At 47.8% G+C, this 19,217-nt stretch overlaps 1 protein-coding gene across 6 annotated transcripts in view; it reads left to right on the top strand.

Annotated features, from left to right (window-relative positions):
* The window catches only part of TTC7B (tetratricopeptide repeat domain 7B), a 253,767-nt gene that overhangs the window by 188,672 nt on the left and 45,878 nt on the right, over positions 1–19,217 (top strand). For 3 of the 6 annotated variants that reach the window (XM_053224825.1, XM_053224829.1, XM_053224830.1), the window contains 4 exons: positions 632–729; positions 5,149–5,313; positions 7,671–7,721; positions 16,691–16,831. In XM_053224825.1, the coding sequence (XP_053080800.1) occupies positions 632–729; positions 5,149–5,313; positions 7,671–7,721; positions 16,691–16,831 (455 nt within the window). The remainder of the gene's footprint in view (positions 1–631; positions 730–5,148; positions 5,314–7,670; positions 7,722–16,690; positions 16,832–19,217) is intronic. The other 3 variants (XM_053224827.1, XM_053224826.1, XM_053224828.1) reach the window with 3 other exon arrangements.

Here is a 19,217-nt window from a genome sequence, read left to right as displayed (position 1 = left end):
TAGGGACACAAACCAGGCCATGGCTGTGGTTGCCCTTGGAAAGGAAAAGCAGGGGCCAGGGGTTCTCAGATCCAGCTACACATCAGAGCCATCTGGGGAGCTTGGAAAAATGTTGACTGCCCCAGAAATGCTGATGGATTTGGTCTGGAGAGGGGCCTAGGGTTCAGAGTCTTCTAGAAATGCCCCAGGCAGGTGACTTCCCTGGGCAGTGAGGGCTGAGGTGTAGACCGTTGATTAGTAAAGCAGTTCGAGGACGGTGTGTGTTTACGGGCTTGATGAGGTGCAAGACATTCAACACAGAATGCCAATCCAGTGGGTTCCCTATTCTAAGGTGGTTCGAGAACCTGCCTTCAAAGTTTCTTTCTTGTATCTTATAATGACACAAAAAGGGCGAAAATTAGCAAGGGTCTGTGGATGTGGTTTACATGTGTTTGTGACAGTGAACGTGGAAAGTAATCCCAGCCCAGGCCTTGCCACAAGCAGGATGCCTGGTCGTCAACGGAGAGAGTGTTAAAGAGCATCGAAAACGCACGAAAGGGGTGTTACTGCACTTCAGGGTCAGTGGTGGTTAAGTCTGTGTCTTTCCCCTGCCCCCCTTCAAATGACTGACCTCTGCAGCTGTGTTTTGCAGTGATTCTGGACGTGGGAGCAGCCTCTTAGATAGAACCATTGCTGACAGACGACAGCTTAACACAATTACTTTGCCAGACTTCAGCGATCCCGAGACAGGTGAGAATAACAGACCAGAGGGGACGGAACGGTGTCCACGAGAACGTGGGGCCTGGCCCCGAGTGGCATGGGGTGGAGACTGCCAGGGACTGGGCTTGGAAATGCTCCTCACGCAACTAGGTTAAACTCAATCGAGGCGCATTTTCTCCAGCGTCTCTTCAAGTGTGTGTTCACAGTGGGGGTGGCGATAGTGCCTGCCCGGCAGAGCTCTTTGAAATCTTTTCTATTTTTCCCCTTGTTCTCAGAGCCCAAAATTCAAAACTAAAATTAGATCGTTCCCATCCCCGTGAAGCTTCCCCTCTGCTTTTCTGTCTGCCTCTCTCTCTCTCTCTTTAGGTTTCAGACCTTGCTGAAATCGGTTTTGATTTTTAATCAGTTGCACATAGGAACATCCTCCCCACCCCCACCCTGGGCCAAAAGGCCCTTTAGGGACGCAGGTGGGTTCCGAGCTTCTGATGCCCCTGTCCCCACGTGAAGGCCTGCTGCACTCACTGCCTCTGAGCAAATAGGTACACCTCGTCATTTGTGCTTCCACATCTGCCGGGTAAGGAGGAACAAATATACCTCTGTCATTTCCAAACCTCCAAACAAGTAATGCTAACAGTTACACCAGGGGCAGTTTGGAGGATGTAAAGAAATTCCCTCTGCTTTGAGCCTCAGAGACCATTTCACAGCATCATCGGAAAGCCGGCTCTGCTTCCTCTCCCCCTGCCCCGCAGAGGCAGTCTGTGTAAGGCTTTAATCCCCCTCTGGGTATGCCTGCTCTTTTATGGGCTGGCTTCATGGAAGGAGCCTCCCAGTCCTTCTCCTGACCAAGCCTTTCCAGAGAAAGCCAGGGAGCAGCCCTGAGGTGTGCACAGCCATCTCCTGGAAGATCCGGCCCCTGGCAGGATGGAAGAAACACCACCTCTCGGAGCCAGATGTGCTACCTGCCCAGGCCCATGCCCATGCCCATGCTAACAGCTGCCTGCAAACAGCATTCCTGTGCTAGGCTCCCTTTTACCAAATTTGCAGTTTTCAGAAGTCTGCCCCCAGGGCCCCAGGGTTCCTAAGTCAAAGGAGTGTTGGGTATTAGATGCAGCATGAATTGCAAATCAATGCGGTTTAACACTGGCAGCCTGTGCTCAAAATGCAGACCACCAAGCCACAGAGAAACTCCCCCTCCCCGACCCTGCAGTGGCCTGACCGCCTCCCTCCCCTTGACCAGCAGTCCTTGGAGGGGGGCCTCTGGCTTTGAGTAGCACAGAAGTGCTCCTAGAGACACTGTGTAAGCCCTCGTTGCTGGAAAGGCTGTCCAGACTGGCCGCTGCAAGGTGAGGCTGGGACACGGTGGGGAGGAGGGGAAGCTCACGGCCGCACCTGCAGCAATTTGGCTGATTCAGAACAGCTGCTGCGGCTGCCCAGGGCTTCCTCCCCCGTCACCCCTCCTCACCACCCTGGGAGGACAGTCCTACTGAATGCAGACCCCCTCTCCTTCCAGCTGGCCTGGACCTTCATTTCCCCTGAAGTCCCAAGGCTCGAATACCACATCGCATTAAATACAGAGAGTGGCAGAAAATAAGAGAGACCCTGTTATTTGTTCTCCCCTTTGCCCCGTGGGACATTCTCCCTAGAGACCTCAAGAATCTCCCTCTTCAGGTTTGAGCCTTCTCAGGTGCCATAGCGTCCAGGAGGGGTGTGTCTGTGGCACAGGCAGGGGCTCATGCATCTGCTCTGTCACTCACTCCGGGGGTCCCAGGTGGTTAGGGTCTGGATTGCTTGCACAGGTGCCCTGCCCCCAGCAGGAGAGAAGCACAGCCTCCCAGGCCTGGCCACTGACCATTTTACTGTTGTTGTTGTAGTATCCCTACAAGATGATTCTTGCAGGAATCCCTACAAGACTTCATTCCCCAGCCCTGCCCCCAGAGCCCCAAACTCTTGGTTTACACAGCACCAATTACTTACCCAGGAGGCCAGGGAATCAGAAGAATGGAAGGCCACCTCAGGAGGCCTTGCCAGTTGCCCCCTGGTTGTAAATGAGGGTAGTACATTCTGAAATGACAGTTGAAAGCAAAGAGACGAAATTTAGGGAGGCTCGCCTAAAAATGGAAAGTGTGCCTCCATCTCGGTTACGAGAGCCCAGTTTTCTGTAGTTCAGCTTGGGGGGTGGGGGAGCAGTCAGAGGGCCAACCCGTTCTCATTCATACACCTGTGTGGATGGCCTAACTTGTGAACAGCACACAGATTTTAGGTTTTGATTCGGAAGGTGCCCTAGAGAAGTTTTTACTCCCATCCCCGCACCCCCGTCTGGTTTTTCCGTAAAGGCAACCATTTTTATTGACTTTTTGGTTTGCCCTTCCAGTGTGTTTGAATTCAAATATTCAGAGATATCATTTCCATGTCCCCCCACACGACAAATAGCGGAATACTGTGTATATGTGCTGTTCAGTCCCTGGCTCGGTTCACTTCATGGCATGTCCTAAAGACCCCTCCGTATCCATCCGTACAGAATGTCCACATTCTTTACAACAACGTAGCATTCCATGGCACACGCACCTCACACTCTGGACTTAACCCGTCCGGCGGGGATCTCGGCCATCTTCCTCCTTCCCTTTGCCACAGTCTTCCGTGCACGTGAGGGAGGAGGCTGGCTAATTTTGAGTATCCACTGCAGCTCTGCTCATTTCGGAAAGCAACTGGGCTTAGAGAAAAAGAGAAAAGGAACTTACCCAAGGTAGAAATGCTCCTGAATCAAAACAAAGTGTCTGAGAGAACCCAGCCCTGCAGGTGACATCTTGCTAACAGCATTGGTCCATGCAACACCTGCTCTTCTCTTCTTTCCCCAACTCCCTCATTTAAAGGGCACAGGCATGTGACACTAGCAAAGCCACAGCGTTGGCATCGGCAACGATGTGGCCAGAGCCATGGCGAACTTCCACCGCCATGACCCTGTCCGTTCTCAGTCAGCCAACGTGCAGGTAGGCCCTCTTGGGTTACTTGTTTGGGTGTTGAAGAACAAAAACGTATCTCCTCTTAAAAAAATTTTTCTCTATTGTGGAAGATCTTCAAACATACCCAAAATAGAGATACTAATATAATGAATCCCCACGTACCTACCACCAGCTTTCAGCAATCAGTATTCCTTTTGCATCCACCTCTCCTGTCCCACACTTAGATCTTACAGAGTATTTTAAGGCACATCTCAGACATCATATTTTGTGTCCTAAAATTTCAGTGTACATGTCAAATAGATAAGAACTCTTTAAAAATGTAAGTCCAATGCTATTATTATACATCTGGGTCATTATAAGGTGCAGGCTCAGCATTATTGATGTTGGAAGTGGTTAATTAACTAGGTATGGTTTTTTACCTCCGAAATTGTCCACATGAACATCTATGGAATAACATCAGGGGAACTCTTGTCTGGAAGCTTTGGATTGGCCAAGTCCCCTGTGGCTAAGAAAGTGGGCATTGGGTTCATTAAATGGATGTGACAAATTGAAAAATCCCCCTAAACAACATGTTTTCCCTTTCAGTGTCACCTCTGGTCCCCCTTCCCCCACCTCTGATAGGTCCCAGCCATGGAAAAAGAGGAATCAAATAGAGTGACAGTCTTAACGTTGAAGCTATGAATCATTGTCTTTTCTTAGGAATAAGTTGGTAGTTCCTTAAATAGAGGATGAAAAAAAAATTTTTTTTTCTTCCTTTGCCTTCAAAACAGGATGTGGAGTAAGGAGATTTATCTTTAATCATTGGTAGATATCACTGGACACCTGTCCAAAGCAAAGTCATTCTTTTAACTTGAAAGTTTGGTCCATTGTGTCTGGGAAAGGTGGTCTCCCTCTTACTTGTGTATGTCTCCAGCTGTGAGACCTGAAGGTGACAATAACAGCTTCCTTTTCAAAGTGCCCCAGCCTGTGCACCGAACCACAGACCAACTTAGAAAGCTTAGCATTCTGTTGTCACAATGCTGGGACTAAGACATATCATCATACCTCAGTATCTCTACCTAGGAAAACCTAACCTTTCAGGTAAACTTTATATAAGGGCTTCTCCTAAAAAACAAGTCCAGGAATAACCAAGGTCTACTGCACCTTTCCAAATGAAAAGCGGTTTCCTCTAGAATGTCCTGGATATTGTAGGTTAGAGATGGTCATTGGATCATGCTGCTGAGTCTGTGCCCAGGTAAATCTGAGTTATTTTTATTCTGTGGTGTTGTTGCAGAACAATTAAATAACCAGTGGGGAAAAAAAACAACAAATTTGTTTTCTTCGAAAAGCACTTGTATGCTATTGTCCAGTACAGGAATGATTGTCTATTACATGACCTCATTTTCTTTGCAGCTTATGTGAGTATATGAAAAGCTAGTTTATTTTTTCCTTTGTGTTTCTAAAGCTTTTTTTGCCTTTATCCTTTTTTTTTTCTCTTTCACTTTTTTAGTGTCAGATTCCTCCTCCTCCTCCTCTTCTCTTTCAAGAACCGAATCTCCTCTCCACCTGTTTGTATCTCCTCATCTTCATTCTCCTCCCAAACCTGACACCTTTGTGTGGCCCCCTGCAGCTCATTCATTCAATGACCCAGGTCCCCGCCAGGAGCCCTCTCTGTGTAAACATGCTTTATGGTTTTTCCTTTCTTGTTAGACCTGCTTCATTTGCCTGATGTTTCATTTTCTGATAATCTTCCTAACTGATAAGCTGAATAGGAAACTCCCATCAAATTTATCTGAGGGGAAAATCTTGCCAATTTAAAAAATCCAAGAGCTGTTTGGGGCAGAAAGAGACATTGGTGCCCAAGTTCCAACCTCCTCTTTGAAAAGGAAAGGAAACCTGTTTTGAGCAGAATAAACAGAAGCTTTTCTAGACAATTACGTCCTGTCCTTGGTTACTTGTATGCTTTCCTGGAGTTAATGTTAATGCATAAAAACGCTATTTTTAAAAAAGGCAAATTAGAACATTTTGCCAATAACTTATTTATTTGTATTTCTGATTTTCTATTTAGAAATTAATTCGACAAGCATACAGTGATCAAGGTGATATCCTAAAGATAATGGTCGTATGCCCTTTAAGTTTGCGGATCTCAAACTTTACTTACTGTCCATCAAAAGCACACGAAGAGCTTTAAGAACCACAGATCCCCTGAACCCCATCCCTATAGCTTATGACTCAGTAGGCCTGAGCTGGAGCCCAGGCACCTGGATTTACAGAATACCCACTTGGGATTCCAAAGCCAGTGGGTCACCACATCTTGGGAAGCAACGGTATAAATTGTTTTCCATTTGCTAGGAAGGAAAATGTAGGGTTTGGGTGAAAACCCATGAAATCATGTAGGGAAATTGGATGGTATTTTAATCTGATCTTGCTTTTAAATAATACAGAAATTTGAAAGTCTCTTTTACAGTGTTTGGGGACCTGTCCATTAAAAAAAGAGAGAGAGAGAGAGAGAGAGATTCCTGTACTAAAATGAAACCCTGGTCGGTAAGGTCCTTAGATGGGACCCAACTGTGGGTCTCCCCCCAGGAGGTACAGCCTTGCTTCCTTTCACTTACTTATTTAACATCCACTTTGCCCAAAGCACTGCCAGAAAATTTGATCTCTGTATCCATAATTTAGAAGGGCTCATCTTTGTCCCAGATGCTCAGTTATATGCAGAACAAAAGCCCCTGAGGGGAGGCACTGTCAGAACTGCCTCCTCTAATGTGCTCATCGTTTGGATGGTAAAGCTGCTGTGTTAAACTCACACACGCACAAAGCCGGGGCAGAAATGAGGCTATCATCTAAAATAAATCATCCAAACCAGGAAACACTCTGGCTCTACTTATCTGTGTAGTAAGTGTGCTCAACTTTGCTTTCGTGGCAATCCCAGCTTTATGAAACGCAAGATGAAGATAATGTTTATAAACTGCTTATGTTGTTTTTAACCCACTTCTTAAAATAGACATTGTCTCTTAATACAATGCCTCCAGGCAATTGCCACCTTCAGTTTTTTCCAGAAAAGCTGTTTTTTTCACATTGACTGTTGCCCAGTTTTTTGGTCTTAAAATGGGATCTTACCATTCTAGAATAGCATGATACATTCCCACTGGCCCGTCCTCTCCTGTTATACGGCAAACCCACCTCTGTCAACACCATCCCGAGGATCCCTGTGTTCCTTTAGACTTTATAAGGTTGAAGTCCTGACTCTTCAGTGAAGCACTAGATATCAGATGAATTAGTGAATTTTTAGGGCGATGAGCCCCCCACTGGGCTTTCTGCTGAATGTGCTGTATTCCACGAAGGACTCAACTGTTTATTCTTTGTGAAACCCGGAGCCATCTTCCCATCCTTAGAGAGCGCCTAGCCAGTAACCAGGTGTTTTACACCAAGACCGATGTGCCCAAGAATCTTTCTCCCCCATAGATACAACATTTCGTTAGAGAAGGGGAAAACATACCACACATTACTGATAAATGTAAAATTTCTTGATTAAAACTGTAATGAATTTGAATCCCAGCTCCTTTCGTTAGGAGGGATAGCCAAGGCCCCAAGTTCTACGAATGTCTCTCCCCAATCCTTTGACTTCATAGGAGCAAAAACTAGCCGAGGTCTACAAAGTATTGGAATCATGATTAGGGTTAGTGGTGGAAAGATCTGAAAAGTGCTTGTCTGATTATTTTTCCCTTCCCTTTGGAATTTCCTGCCCTGGAAACAAAACACATTACATGAATCGGTCAGCTTTCATGTGCTGGGTGAACATTTCAATGTAGAGGGGAATGCCCAGTTGGCCTTTCTTTGGTTTAAAAAAAAAAAAAAAATCATTGTTAGTGGAAAAACATGTGTCACTCTTGAGTTGAAATCTAATTCGACACAGCCAGACTTAACAGTTGGAAGGTTATTAGAACTCTATTTGCTTTTTTAGCCTTAATTTTGATTTTTCAAATGTTTTGTTTCTTGGTTTTAATTTTTGATTTGGTTTGTTGTTCCAAGGCAACTCTCCAGAAGTATACTTTCATGGTTTCCCCTCCCTTTTTTCAGTTAGTAAGTAGCTTACCAATCTATTAACCTCTCTGAGGGCCTCCAGAATCACGCTTCCCTCCACCACGGAACGTGTGTTGTCGTTGTCGACCGCTGGGAATGCTGAGATGACATGGACGCAAAGCTGCCACGTGCTTGCCCACTCCGCCCCCCCCTCCCCCAGTTCCCATCTCTCCCAAGATTCTAATGCATTCCGCTGCAGCTTGGGCTTAAGCAATGAGGAGGCAGCACTTTTCTGGGAGGGACCACAGAAGGAGGCAGTGTGGGAAAGATGCCCTAGTAAGGGCATGCAGTGGATTGGTCAGCAGCCCCAGTGGCCTGATTGGAAGTGTGAGGCACTCAGCCTCCCCAGTGTGGGTCGTCTGTGAATTTTAGGTAGAGGGAACCAGTTGAATCTGGAAATTTTCCAGTTCAACCATTATTGCTGCATAGGAAAGCAGTCCTAATCATGAATTGTCCTAAAATAAGCTAAACAGATGCCATAAAACTTAACCTACACCTACCAAAATTTAAAGGAGACTAAGCGGTTCCCTGGGTGTAGGACTCATACTTTAGGTGGTATCCTTTTAAGGCAGGAGTGAAGTTTCACATCTTTCAGAGGATGTTTCCTAGACTTCTGATTCTCTCTGGGCAAATATTTTTGGGAAATACTGCATCTCCCTCTTAGGGACTGACAGTTCACATTAGCATATTAAAGGCTCTGAGAAGTCCTGCAGTTTAAAAAAAGTTCGAGCTAATTTCCTGAGCTAATTTCATCATTTTTCCCACCCTGTAGAATCAGCATTCCAGGCACTGCATTCTGGGAGATGCTCACGTATATGGTGATCCAGTGCATTTGAATGATCTGAGCCTTTACTGCTTATAGTAAATATACCCCTCAGGGAGTTGATTTCCCCTCTGAAATCCAGCTCAGCTTAGGTGTGACTTTATTTCTGGCTTCTAAAAGTGTCAATACAAATAAGACATTTTTTTAAATAAATACAAGTCCATAATAAAAGAGATATGTTTGGTGTTGTCATCACATTAGGGTTCTTCATGGGGAAAAAAAAAAAGGTTTTACCGCCAAGGTTCTTTTCAATATCAGGCTCCTCGGATACATTAAAAAGATTTGATTTTCAGAAAGTCAGGTTACCTTAAAATCTTCAGGCAGCCCGTATTAGTGACAGTGAGTCTCGATACATTTGTACAAGGGACTTAACTATCTTCTGTGGAAACCATTCCAGCTCTCTCCAAAGTCAGGAAACCTAGGTTCAAGGGCCACTTCTGTGGAAGAACCCAGGGAACTCATTTAATCAGAGTCCACCTTAGTTTCCCCATCTGTAGGGATGTCAGCTTACTAATTCTTCTGTTCACACATGCCTTTATGGTATGCCAGGAGCCCCTCCTGATCTCAAGCTTCCGGTCAGGTACCTGCTCCCGAGGGGCAGGGAGGTGGCCGCCAGGTGGGAAGAGCCCGATTGGGACACAACTGTCCAAGGCTCTCTCCACGCTGCTCAGCACTCCTTAGACCCGGGGACCCCAGGCAGCCCCCTTCTTGAGTGCCCTTGCAGTCCTTATCTTGGAGGAGAATGTGTGTCGACATTTTATTTGCCTCTCCAAGAACATGCTCAAATCAAGAACGCCAACTTGGGTTCTTGGCTCAGTTTTTCCTATCACTGATTCTGGTCAAGCTGCTGCCCCTTTTAGGAACCTGTAACCCGGAGAAGAGAATAAGCAGATTAATGATAAACAAACCCCTGGAATGAAATAAGGTTGAAAAACAAACTCAAGGTCATTGTTTTTTCCCCTTTTCTTATGGCTAGCATTTTATTATTGACCTTGCATTTTCTGACAGTTCAAAATGTATCTCGTGATCAGGAAATGACCAGTCTGTTGGGTGTCTATTTCACCCTCTGCTCCTGCTTAACAGAATAAAGTCGGGGTTTTTTTAATCTGTATTTGAACAAGTTACTCTTAGTGATGACTCCACTGCTTTTGGGGGGTGGCAGTTAAAAAACTCCAGCCCTGATGAGTCAAGTATGAACCTCTTCTTGCTCTTTTAATGAAATTACAGTTAATTCTCCCCAATTAGTTCTGTGGTGTCTTTCTCTAAACAAGATTGAATAGAATCTCAGGAGATTGACAAGTCAGTGACAAATGGCACTCGGATAGAAGTTAAGGAGTGTGAGTCCAATCATTAGACCCTCACCCAAAACCGGGAAGGCTTTTCCCATAAGCTGCATTCAAAGACAAACACAGCCTTCCCCAGACACTCGAGTGCAAAGACACAGCCTCATGAATATGCAACAGGGAGGGTTTCTGATGGCGATGAAAGCATCTGCCTGGTGTCGTCCTCCAGAAGGTACTGTCTCCAGCCCAGAGCCATGGCTCGGCTCACTCTGACAGCTGGCATCTTCCTGCATGCTTGTGAACGGCTTCCCTCCATGCTTCCCGTGTGACCACCTGGCCCTGCCAGCACCCGCCAGCAGCATGCTGGGTCACCCCCGCATGCCCACTGGTGACCGCATCCCCCAGTCTCTCCCTGCCTTAGTGGGATCGTTCCCTAAAGCTTTCCCTGGAAAGAACTTTGCCCCTTCAGGAGAAGACACATCCTGTCAGGTTTCAGCTGTGCTTGATATTCTGTTAAAGTCACTTGGAAATTGTGATCTCGTCTTGAGACCGTGGGTTTGGCTGTCCTGATTTATTTGGCTGTCTTAATCTCTTTCCCACTCTGTGAAAAAGGGAAGTATCTCCTAGAATGGGGACCAGAGTTATTGATCGGAGGAACCCACAAGCAGGAGGCCTGGTTGTCATAGGAAGTGGGTAGGGCCGGCGGTTGCCTGTAGAGCACTCGAGCCCCACGCCCCTGTCACCCCAGCAGACATGCTACAAAGAGGGGAGCTGAGAAGGACACGTCGCACAGCACAGCGAGGAACCCACCCCCAGCCCCAAGTCAGCCTCCTTAGAGAAGCAAGACCACCTCCAGCAGAAATCGGGGCTGGGGGTGGGGTAGGGGGAGCCAACATGTTTAACGTTAAAAAAAAAAAAAGGTACAGAGATAAATAATGTTGATGTGAGAGTGGGTTCTCCTCCCCCTTCAAAAAATAAGAGACAGTCATCACTGGCTACGGAGGGGCTGTCTCCTTCCGTCCCGAGGACATCCTGGGTCTCAGCACAGGTGGCAGGTGTGAGGTCACCGGCTGCCAGCAGCCTGCAGCGTCGGACTGATTTACTTTCAAGCCCTATCTCGAGAAACAGACGTTCTTTTCCTGTTAAAAGTGAAAAATTGTAAGCAGAGCTCTCTGGCAAGAATGCTTAGTCATTCAGGGTTGCTATTTAGTATTCGGGGTCTTTAAGAAGGTGTAACTGCTTCCATTTCCTTCTTATTGGAATTGTTTTCGGGGCGGGGGGAGCACAGCTTCTCAGAAACTGGAAGCTGGACGAAATCTACTGACAGATAATATTGCACCATTTCATAACCGAGGGGAAATCAGTAGGGAGGTTCATCGGCCGTGGAGGATTTCTGCGTGCCCGCTACTGGAGTGGCTCTGTTTCTTTTCAGAAAAACTGTGGGGAGGCCAGGTATCTGCCACTGTAGCGTTAGGGAGAATGTGGGTGACCAGCAGAGAGAGGGGACCTGGGGCACAGCCCCATGCTCCATCACTCTCCCCATTTTCATACACGTGAGGCATCTGAGTTGATTCTGGGGCCACGAAGCAGAGAGCAGCCCGGATCCCAAGCAAACACACGCGAGCTGTGTCTACTGACTCTCCGATAAGCGAGTTTCGTTGCACGCAGCGTAACACCTGTCCCTTGTTCCTGGACTTTGATGCTCGCCTAGTCACTAGGGGGGCAGGGTTCCTTCTCAGACCCAGTTTATCTGCTACACGCTGAGAAGATAGGAGGGGAGAGGGAGGGGCACACCCTTCAGACCATAGCCGCTTACCTAATGCCACCAGAACAGTCAGAAGGACAGCTGGAATATAAATATAGGCCGTGCATTCAGTGACCACGCTTGTGAAAATAACGCCTCATTGAACATAACCAAGCCACGTCATTCATCGTGCCTTTTGCTTAACAAAACGGTTGCCTTCGAGATCCCTTTGAATGGTCAGATGGGGTTCGCGTACAGCTGCCACGTTGGGAGGGCTGTGTGATGTCGACCACAGGTGTAGCGTGCTTTGGAAAAAGGATTTTCGTAAAGGCTGCAGCTGTACAAGCAACTTGAGCTGGCTGTTCCCAGTGTCCTGTCTGTGGCAGCGTTTCTCAACAGGGTTTTTAGGGTTTTCAGGGTTCTCAACAGGGTTAGCAGCATGGGTCAGCAGAGGGGTTCAGAGCTTGGACTCACGGCTTCCTGAGGTCAGTGGCCTTGGTCCTGAGTCCTCTCAGCCGTGGGGAGATGCCTGTCCACTTCAGTCCCCCGGGGCCACTCTGTTGCCGTCCCCTCCCCCCATCCCCACACACAGGGTGGTCCAAGGAGAACCCCGATGAAAACCCGGGATGGAGGGATCAGAACAGTTCATCAGGGGACACTTTGCCTGTGTAAAGTAAGAGGTGCCCAAGGTCACATTTTCTTTGGGGGCATCTTGGTGGCAGGGAAGAGAGAGCAGTTGGCTTGAGAAAATACAGATCTCAGCTCCAGGGCATCTGATCCCCACCCCCCACCCCCTCCGGACCATTTGGACAATTAGGTCACAGAACCTGGACCAGGTTTTAGGGCACATTCTCACCTGCCTGTGTCAGCTCTCGGTTCAGTTAGGTTTTGCGGTGGCTTTTCAGGGCCTCGTGCCCTGTGGCTGAGGGACTGGGTGGAGCACCACAGCTGCTCAGCTTGCAAGGTTAGGACAGTGATAAGCACGTCTCGGATTCCTGTGCTAAATAAGAGATGTACAGCAGCCGGCCTCCCTGGCTTACCTGTGGAACCTGATTATATGGGAGCTGATTCCTCCAGAGTCTTGGATTTCAAATTAGAAATATGTCTTCTATTCCTTCCTCCGTCTGATTCCTTTTTTAAGCCTCAATTTGTCCATTTCTCTGAGGGTAATAATCCCTTCCACCCCCACGTATGCTGTGGGAATACATTTACTTTGGTGAGAAGGAAAGTGGTTGCTTTAAAAAAAAAAAAAGTGTTGGTTAGAACTAGCATTTCTAGTTGTGTACCTACATAAATCCAAATCTATTTTGATATCGTATCTATTTTGGCACTTACCATTTTAGTCCCATGAGACAGTAAGATACAGGCTGTTTTGGTTATTTTCTTTAATCAGATACATCCATTCTGATTCATAATCGTGTTTATTTATTTTTTCCTCCAAATTCGAATCCAGTGGAGGAATCTGATTGATGGCGTTATTGCCAGGAATAGTGGGTGTTAACTATGAGATAATGTTGCCATTGTTACCAGTCACCTATTATTAGTACATATCTGAAGCCTCTAATATCCATCCCCGGTTTAGGACGTGAAGGGTGTCTGCCCTTGGGAAGCAGGTGTTAAAAGGGATTGACTGGGAAGGGGAAAAAAAAATATTTCTGAGAAACCTCCGTTACCCTCCATATTTAAATGGCTTGGTTATATTAGAGATGGGAGAAAGTCACTGAGTGAGGTGACTTTAATCTAACTATGTGCCACACTCATTTGCAGTCCGGGTGCTTGGAGGCGATGACAGCCATGCTGAGAAACCCTTTGAGACCGTGAAGGTTCCGGCCTCGGAGCCACTGTTAGTCAAGGAGACTAGAGGACACAGACGTGCTTTTCCAAAAGAGGGAACCACTGTCTTCCAGCTTTCAGACAGTGACGTGCCTGTTGACAGTAGTCATTCATTCACTTTTTCGTTCCACAGGCCTTTACCAGGGATCTCTCACGGGCTTGGCGTCGTTAGCCCCTGAGAGCACCTAAATGCACGCTTCCTGTCTTCCAGAACCACAGTCTAAGAGGGGAGACAGTTACATTAACTTGAACATGAAACGGTGTGGTCTGTTCAGTGATAGCCACACCCCTAGGGAGTATAGGAGCACCGAGGACCCAAGGCACCAAGGCCTAGCTTCTTACAGGGGAGGGGCAGGGGGAAGAAACAGAAGGCTCACAGCAGCCTTCCTGGAGGAGGTGGCTCCAGAGCTGGACTTAGAGGCTAGAGGCTAGATTTGGAGTTAGACTACTGTTTAAGCCCTACCTTTGCCACCCACTGGCCGTATGACTTGGGATAAGTTCATAACCTCATGAAATCTCAATTTTGTCCCCTAAACCGTGCAGATAACATTGTTAGCAGCCCCACAGAACTGTTTAAAGGTTAACTGAAATAATCTATGTAAAGTGCTGGTTGGGAGTGCCTGAAGCCTGCTACACCATGTTCACTAAAACTCATCATCACTACCGTCATCATTTGCCAGAACTTATCCACAGTGAAGCATACTGTTATGTGAATAATTAGCTACTTTGGTCGTATATAGATATCACAAAGAGAAGGAACTTTAACAGTAGCTCTGATTAATTTGTTTGCAGACCAAATAAAACAGTGAATCCAAAGAGCAAAATTAGCCCCTCCAAAAGTCACAGGTCCCTTGTAGCAAGGGAACCATAGAACCTACTAGAAAATGTGTAGAATTTTTCTTCAGTAGTAGTTTATTGTTGTATTTTGTAATGAATTAATGACCAAACATTTGAAGCGCTTCTCAGTTTTGGTTTCCAGTGTGGTAAATATAGAGAGATATATAACCCCTGTAAGTACAATCTCTTGAGGGGTTCTCAATAACTGCAGAGTCTATAAAAGGATCCTGAGACCAAGAGAATTGAGAACGAATGTTCTTTAAAGAACAAGATCTTCCTGGAACTCTGTTCTCCAGAGTCTTGGGCTGCAGGGAAGCAGGAAAACCCACACTCGCTGCCTGGCGTGTGCAGAATATGCTTTCAGGCTTCTTTTGACCAAACATTAATGACATCTGCTTTTCTGTCTCTCCAGGTCGGTGGGTCTCAGTCTTAGCTGCACGGTGGAATTACCTGGGTGATTAACAATAGGCCTAGCCCCATCCCTAGAGTTAGTGACTCAGTTGGTGTGGGGGGTGGTTTAAAAATCCATGACATCATGGGTTTTGAAACACAACCCCCCCCCCCCCCGCCCCGCCAAGTAATTCTGATGTGAAGCCAAGGTTGAGAAACACTGTTCAAGGCAGTCAATGAGAAGGCAAGCCACCGTGGCGACGTCAGACTATAGCAACAGCAACCTTGTTTATTTAACTGACAGCTGCTCCTGAAACTCTCAGGAAAACTATATGAAATCTTTGTTCTCAAAGTTAAAATATTTATTTTCCATTAAAAAAAAAAACAAAGTTCAAAACGAGACCAAAAAAATCAACAGCAGTGTAATCACTTTGCTGTTTAGATTTTGTTTTTCTGTTTTTGTTTTTTCTAAGTAGTCAGACACACTTTGTCTACCCAAGAGTCAGTTCTTAGCTGAACTTCATTAGGTCTTCCGGATGGTAATGGCATTGATTGATGTCTTCTAACTCAGCCTCCGGTTCCTCCTCCTGTGTGGCTGCATTCACTCTGCAGGACTCACTTCCTTCCCGGGACAGAGGGCATGGGGGGTGGCAGGGGTGGGGGGGGCTCTCCTCTTGCTCGTCCTCGTGGGTGCCCTGTGTGGATTATCCACAGAAGGTGAATTCCTGGCCTGGTTTCCGTCCACCTCCCATAAGCCACCTCCACCAAATCCCTGCTGAAGGATTTGAGTGTATTTAGAGGTATCTGTGTTTCCTTCATGTTGGAACAGTCAAAACGCAAAACGGATGGCCAGTCTATTGCTGCAAATACTCTTAAAATGAATAAATTATGGTGCGCTTCAAAGCCCCAACAGAAATTATTTTTATGCTCACAATTTTGTCTTATCTAGAGTATAACCAGCTCCGTTTATTTGAGTAGTCAGCATTGGTCTTTATATATTATCACTATTTGAATCCTTATGATAAGTTGATGGTTCCATGTTTATCTACATATTACACTTTATGATGAATTCAAATTTAGAATGTGGCCAGTGATAGAAGTATCAAGTTTTCACCTTGAAATAACTGAGACCCTTTCTCTCAGCTCTGAAACCACATCTCCAGGAGAGCACTGGGGGAAGAGGTGAGGACCAAGCCCCTGATGGTCTCCAGCCATCAGGACCCATAGAAGGGCCACACGAAGAGGAATGAGTCAATTGATTTCCGAATAGAAGTTCCTTTGCCAACTCCCTTTGCCTGTGAATGTGCTTGGTCCACACCTCTCCATAGCCTTTTAGGACAAATTTTACCCAAGAGTCAGGCAGGTAGCAACTCCTGAGCATAGGTGCCTTTGCTACAGCCCATCCTCCCTCAGTTTAGCCTTGATGACCGACATCTGCTTGTACGTAAGGTGAAAGCGTGCTCTCTCTCCTACTGCTAAGTCATGTCCTAGAATGTGTTTCCAAATCCAGGGGTGTTAGCCGCCTTGCAAAAGCCAGGGAGTGGAATGGCAAGTGGCTTGGTTTATCTTAAGAACGGCCTCCATCCCCAGGAGGCAAGGATGATTCCTCCCCCAGTCACCAATGCACGCCCCCCCCCCCCACCCGACGATAGTTTCCAGGTTTAGGCCCTGACAGGGGTGCCTTGTAACTTTCCTTTGTAGCACTTCATTTATGCCACGTTTCCGCATGAGCGCCATAGCTGTGTCTAGCTGTACCCCTGTCCCCCCCCCCCAACACTCGCGCTGTCCTAGACTGAGCTCCTCAAGGGAGCACCTCCCACGGCATGTGCTCTGGATGTTGACTAAAAGATTAGCTAGAGCCCTGGATGGAAACTCAGGTTCAAGGCCATAATGATTGTCCGTATTTCTTTATGGACTTAAGACTTAGAAACGTCCTGGGGAAGGAGTGTGTGTTCGTCTTGAACTCGTGTCTGTGTGTGGGAGGGGGTGGGGGGGGGTGACTAGTCAGTCGGGTCTGTCCTTTGACTTCTGATGCCGTCTTCTCGGAAACCCCTCACAGGCTCTGTCCATGCCACGTCAGTAGCAGCCTCAAGAGTGGAGCAGGCACTGTCGGAAGTGGCCTCTTCTCTGCAGAGCAGCGCCCCCAAGCAGGGCCCACTACACCCCTGGATGACGCTGGCGCAGATCTGGCTCCATGCAGGTACTGCCCTGCCCCTACCCGTGGGCCCTCCCACCACCCACACCCACACGACTGAGCCGGAGGCCGGAGCATCCTGTGGGCACTTGCCTATTTAGCCTTCAACCCCACATCAGGAGAAATCACGGCCTTTGTGGTCACACGCCAAAATGCCACTACTTCCTTGCAGGAACCACGAGTTGCTGTGTATCTCCCCACCCCATCCCCTGCCTCGATACCCTGAGCCAGAGCCTGGTACAGAGCAGGCATCCAGTGGAAATTTTCTGATTGGACGCCAAGGGTCTTGGGGAGATCTCAGTGGCGGTTGTAGGGTTTGTGCTGCAGCAGGGACCCCAGAGCTACACCCAGGCTTTCTTTGCAGGGGACAGCGTAGTAGGGTGTCCCAGGCTTCAGAAGTCTGGAAGTCCATTACTCTTTACTGGCTGTGTAGACAGGAGCTAATAGCTTCACCCCTCCCCCTCAGGGTCCACATCTGCACAGTGGGGGTAATAGCACCGGCCTCCTAGGGTGGATGAGCGCGGCGCCTGGTGCATCCTGGCATCCCTGGGAGAGGGGACGGGTGTGTTGATGGCTCAGATGTCTTCGTCAAGGCCAGGGAAGGGGCAGCGCTCTCGATGTCCCTTCCCCCTCTCTGTTGGCACTCCTGCTAATCCGCAGAGGCAGGGGCGGGTAGCAGCAAGCACAGGGCTGGAAACCAGCCCAGAAGGCAGATGTGATTGCCCCCCCCACCCCAGTTTCACATGGTTGCTGCCGCATAGCTGGAGATCCCCCAAATAAATCCCACGTGCAGGCAGGCATTGCAGCAACGAGCGCCCCCCACACACACAGAGGCTCCGGGTAGGTGATGGCTGCGGATTTCCTTCCGTATTTATATCTGGGTATAGACGGTAACTTCTGTTCCTCAAGTTTTATCACTGGGTCTGCGAGACCCCCAACTGGGCCTTCCCAGGCTAGACCCTCGGGGTGCACAGCGGAAGGCCAGATTCGGCTGAGGAAAGTACTCACTACCCACCGTTGTCCATCTATTTAGTCGTCTTTTGCCAAGGCTCATTATGTGATGTTGAGCCTTGTTTGGAACCATTGGCGGACCTTTGTTGGAAACATGGTCGGATCTACCTGGCTTTGGCGGGTCACAGAGCCAAGCTCAGCCGGCCTCTTCTGTGTTGGCATCTTTAATTGAGCCATAACAACTCCCGTAAATTAACAAATTACATTCTTCTAAGCAGAAGTACAAAAGAGGGATGATTCATGAATGTGCTGATTGTTCTTCCTGCGCAGACGCTTGCCAGCATGTGGCCTCTCGCCGGGTCCTAGATGAGCTGGCGCTCAGGGCGTGGGGACAGCAGCAATGCCTTCCTCTGCACTAATGCAGCTCTCCCACAGAAGAGCCCAGTCCCCAGTCCAGGGCCTGGCACCTGTCCCATCCTGCCGCCTGATGACCGGTGACTCCAGAGAGCAGAGAGGGAAGGCTTCAGTGTCAGGGCCGGCCAGGAGAGACCGGCTGACCCTGCAGGGCCAGTGTGGGGGCAGAAGTGTCTTTTGAATTTGAATTAAAGTTGGGATTTTGGAGGGCCACCGTCTAAAAAAACCAGAAGAGCTGAAGGCAGTCCTTCTAGGCTGGAATGAACTTCCTTGACTTCAGGGACACTTCTTCTTGCCCATTTCTTGGAAAAGTCAGTGACCTGAGTGAGGGTCACTGAGTTCCAGAATGGCCTCTCCCGCTGGCTTGCTGCCCCTTATTCGGTTATTCAGACTCTGTTCCTTTTTGCATATCCCACGTGACTCTTGGGAGGGAATTTTGTGGCTGCTGATGAGACCATTGAAGAACTTGGTAGCGAAGATTCAGTTTAGAGCTGTCCTTGAATTTTTACATGATCACATAATATCCACTTCTCATCGGCACAGCTTACAGAAAAGCACAAAGTTCTCGTTGTTAGTTTATAGGTGTGGCTTTTAATAATCTACAAGTTGGTGGGGGGGGCGGGGGGGGGGGAGGGCGGCTCCTGAGTTGCTCAGTCAGTTGAGCATCCCACTTCGGCTCAGGTCATGATCTCACAGTTCGTGGGTTCGAGCCCTGCATTGACCCGCTGCTGTCAGTGCAGAGCCCGCTTTGGATCCTCTGTCCCCCTCTTCCTCTGCTCCTCCCCCACTCACATGCCTATGCTCTCTCTCTCTCTCTCAAAAATGAATGGAAAAACATTTAGAAAAAAAACAGTCTACTAGTTGGTGGCATTGGACTGTGGGAAACGAATGCCATATCTGCCTTATAAACTCTGGACAGAATATTCATAGTGCTTATGTTATGTGAATGCACTGAGTAAATTAGAATCTTATGGGGTCTGTGCCATATTGACTCTTTCAAAGCAATGACTTTGAGTCAAGATTTAGA

The sequence above is a fragment of the Acinonyx jubatus genome, chromosome B3 (assembly GCF_027475565.1).
Source record: "Acinonyx jubatus isolate Ajub_Pintada_27869175 chromosome B3, VMU_Ajub_asm_v1.0, whole genome shotgun sequence".
NCBI classification, from domain to species: Eukaryota; Metazoa; Chordata; class Mammalia; order Carnivora; family Felidae; genus Acinonyx; species Acinonyx jubatus.
The sequence above is the reverse complement of the archived record's forward strand: the minus strand, read 5'-3'. Positions and strand labels throughout refer to the sequence as shown.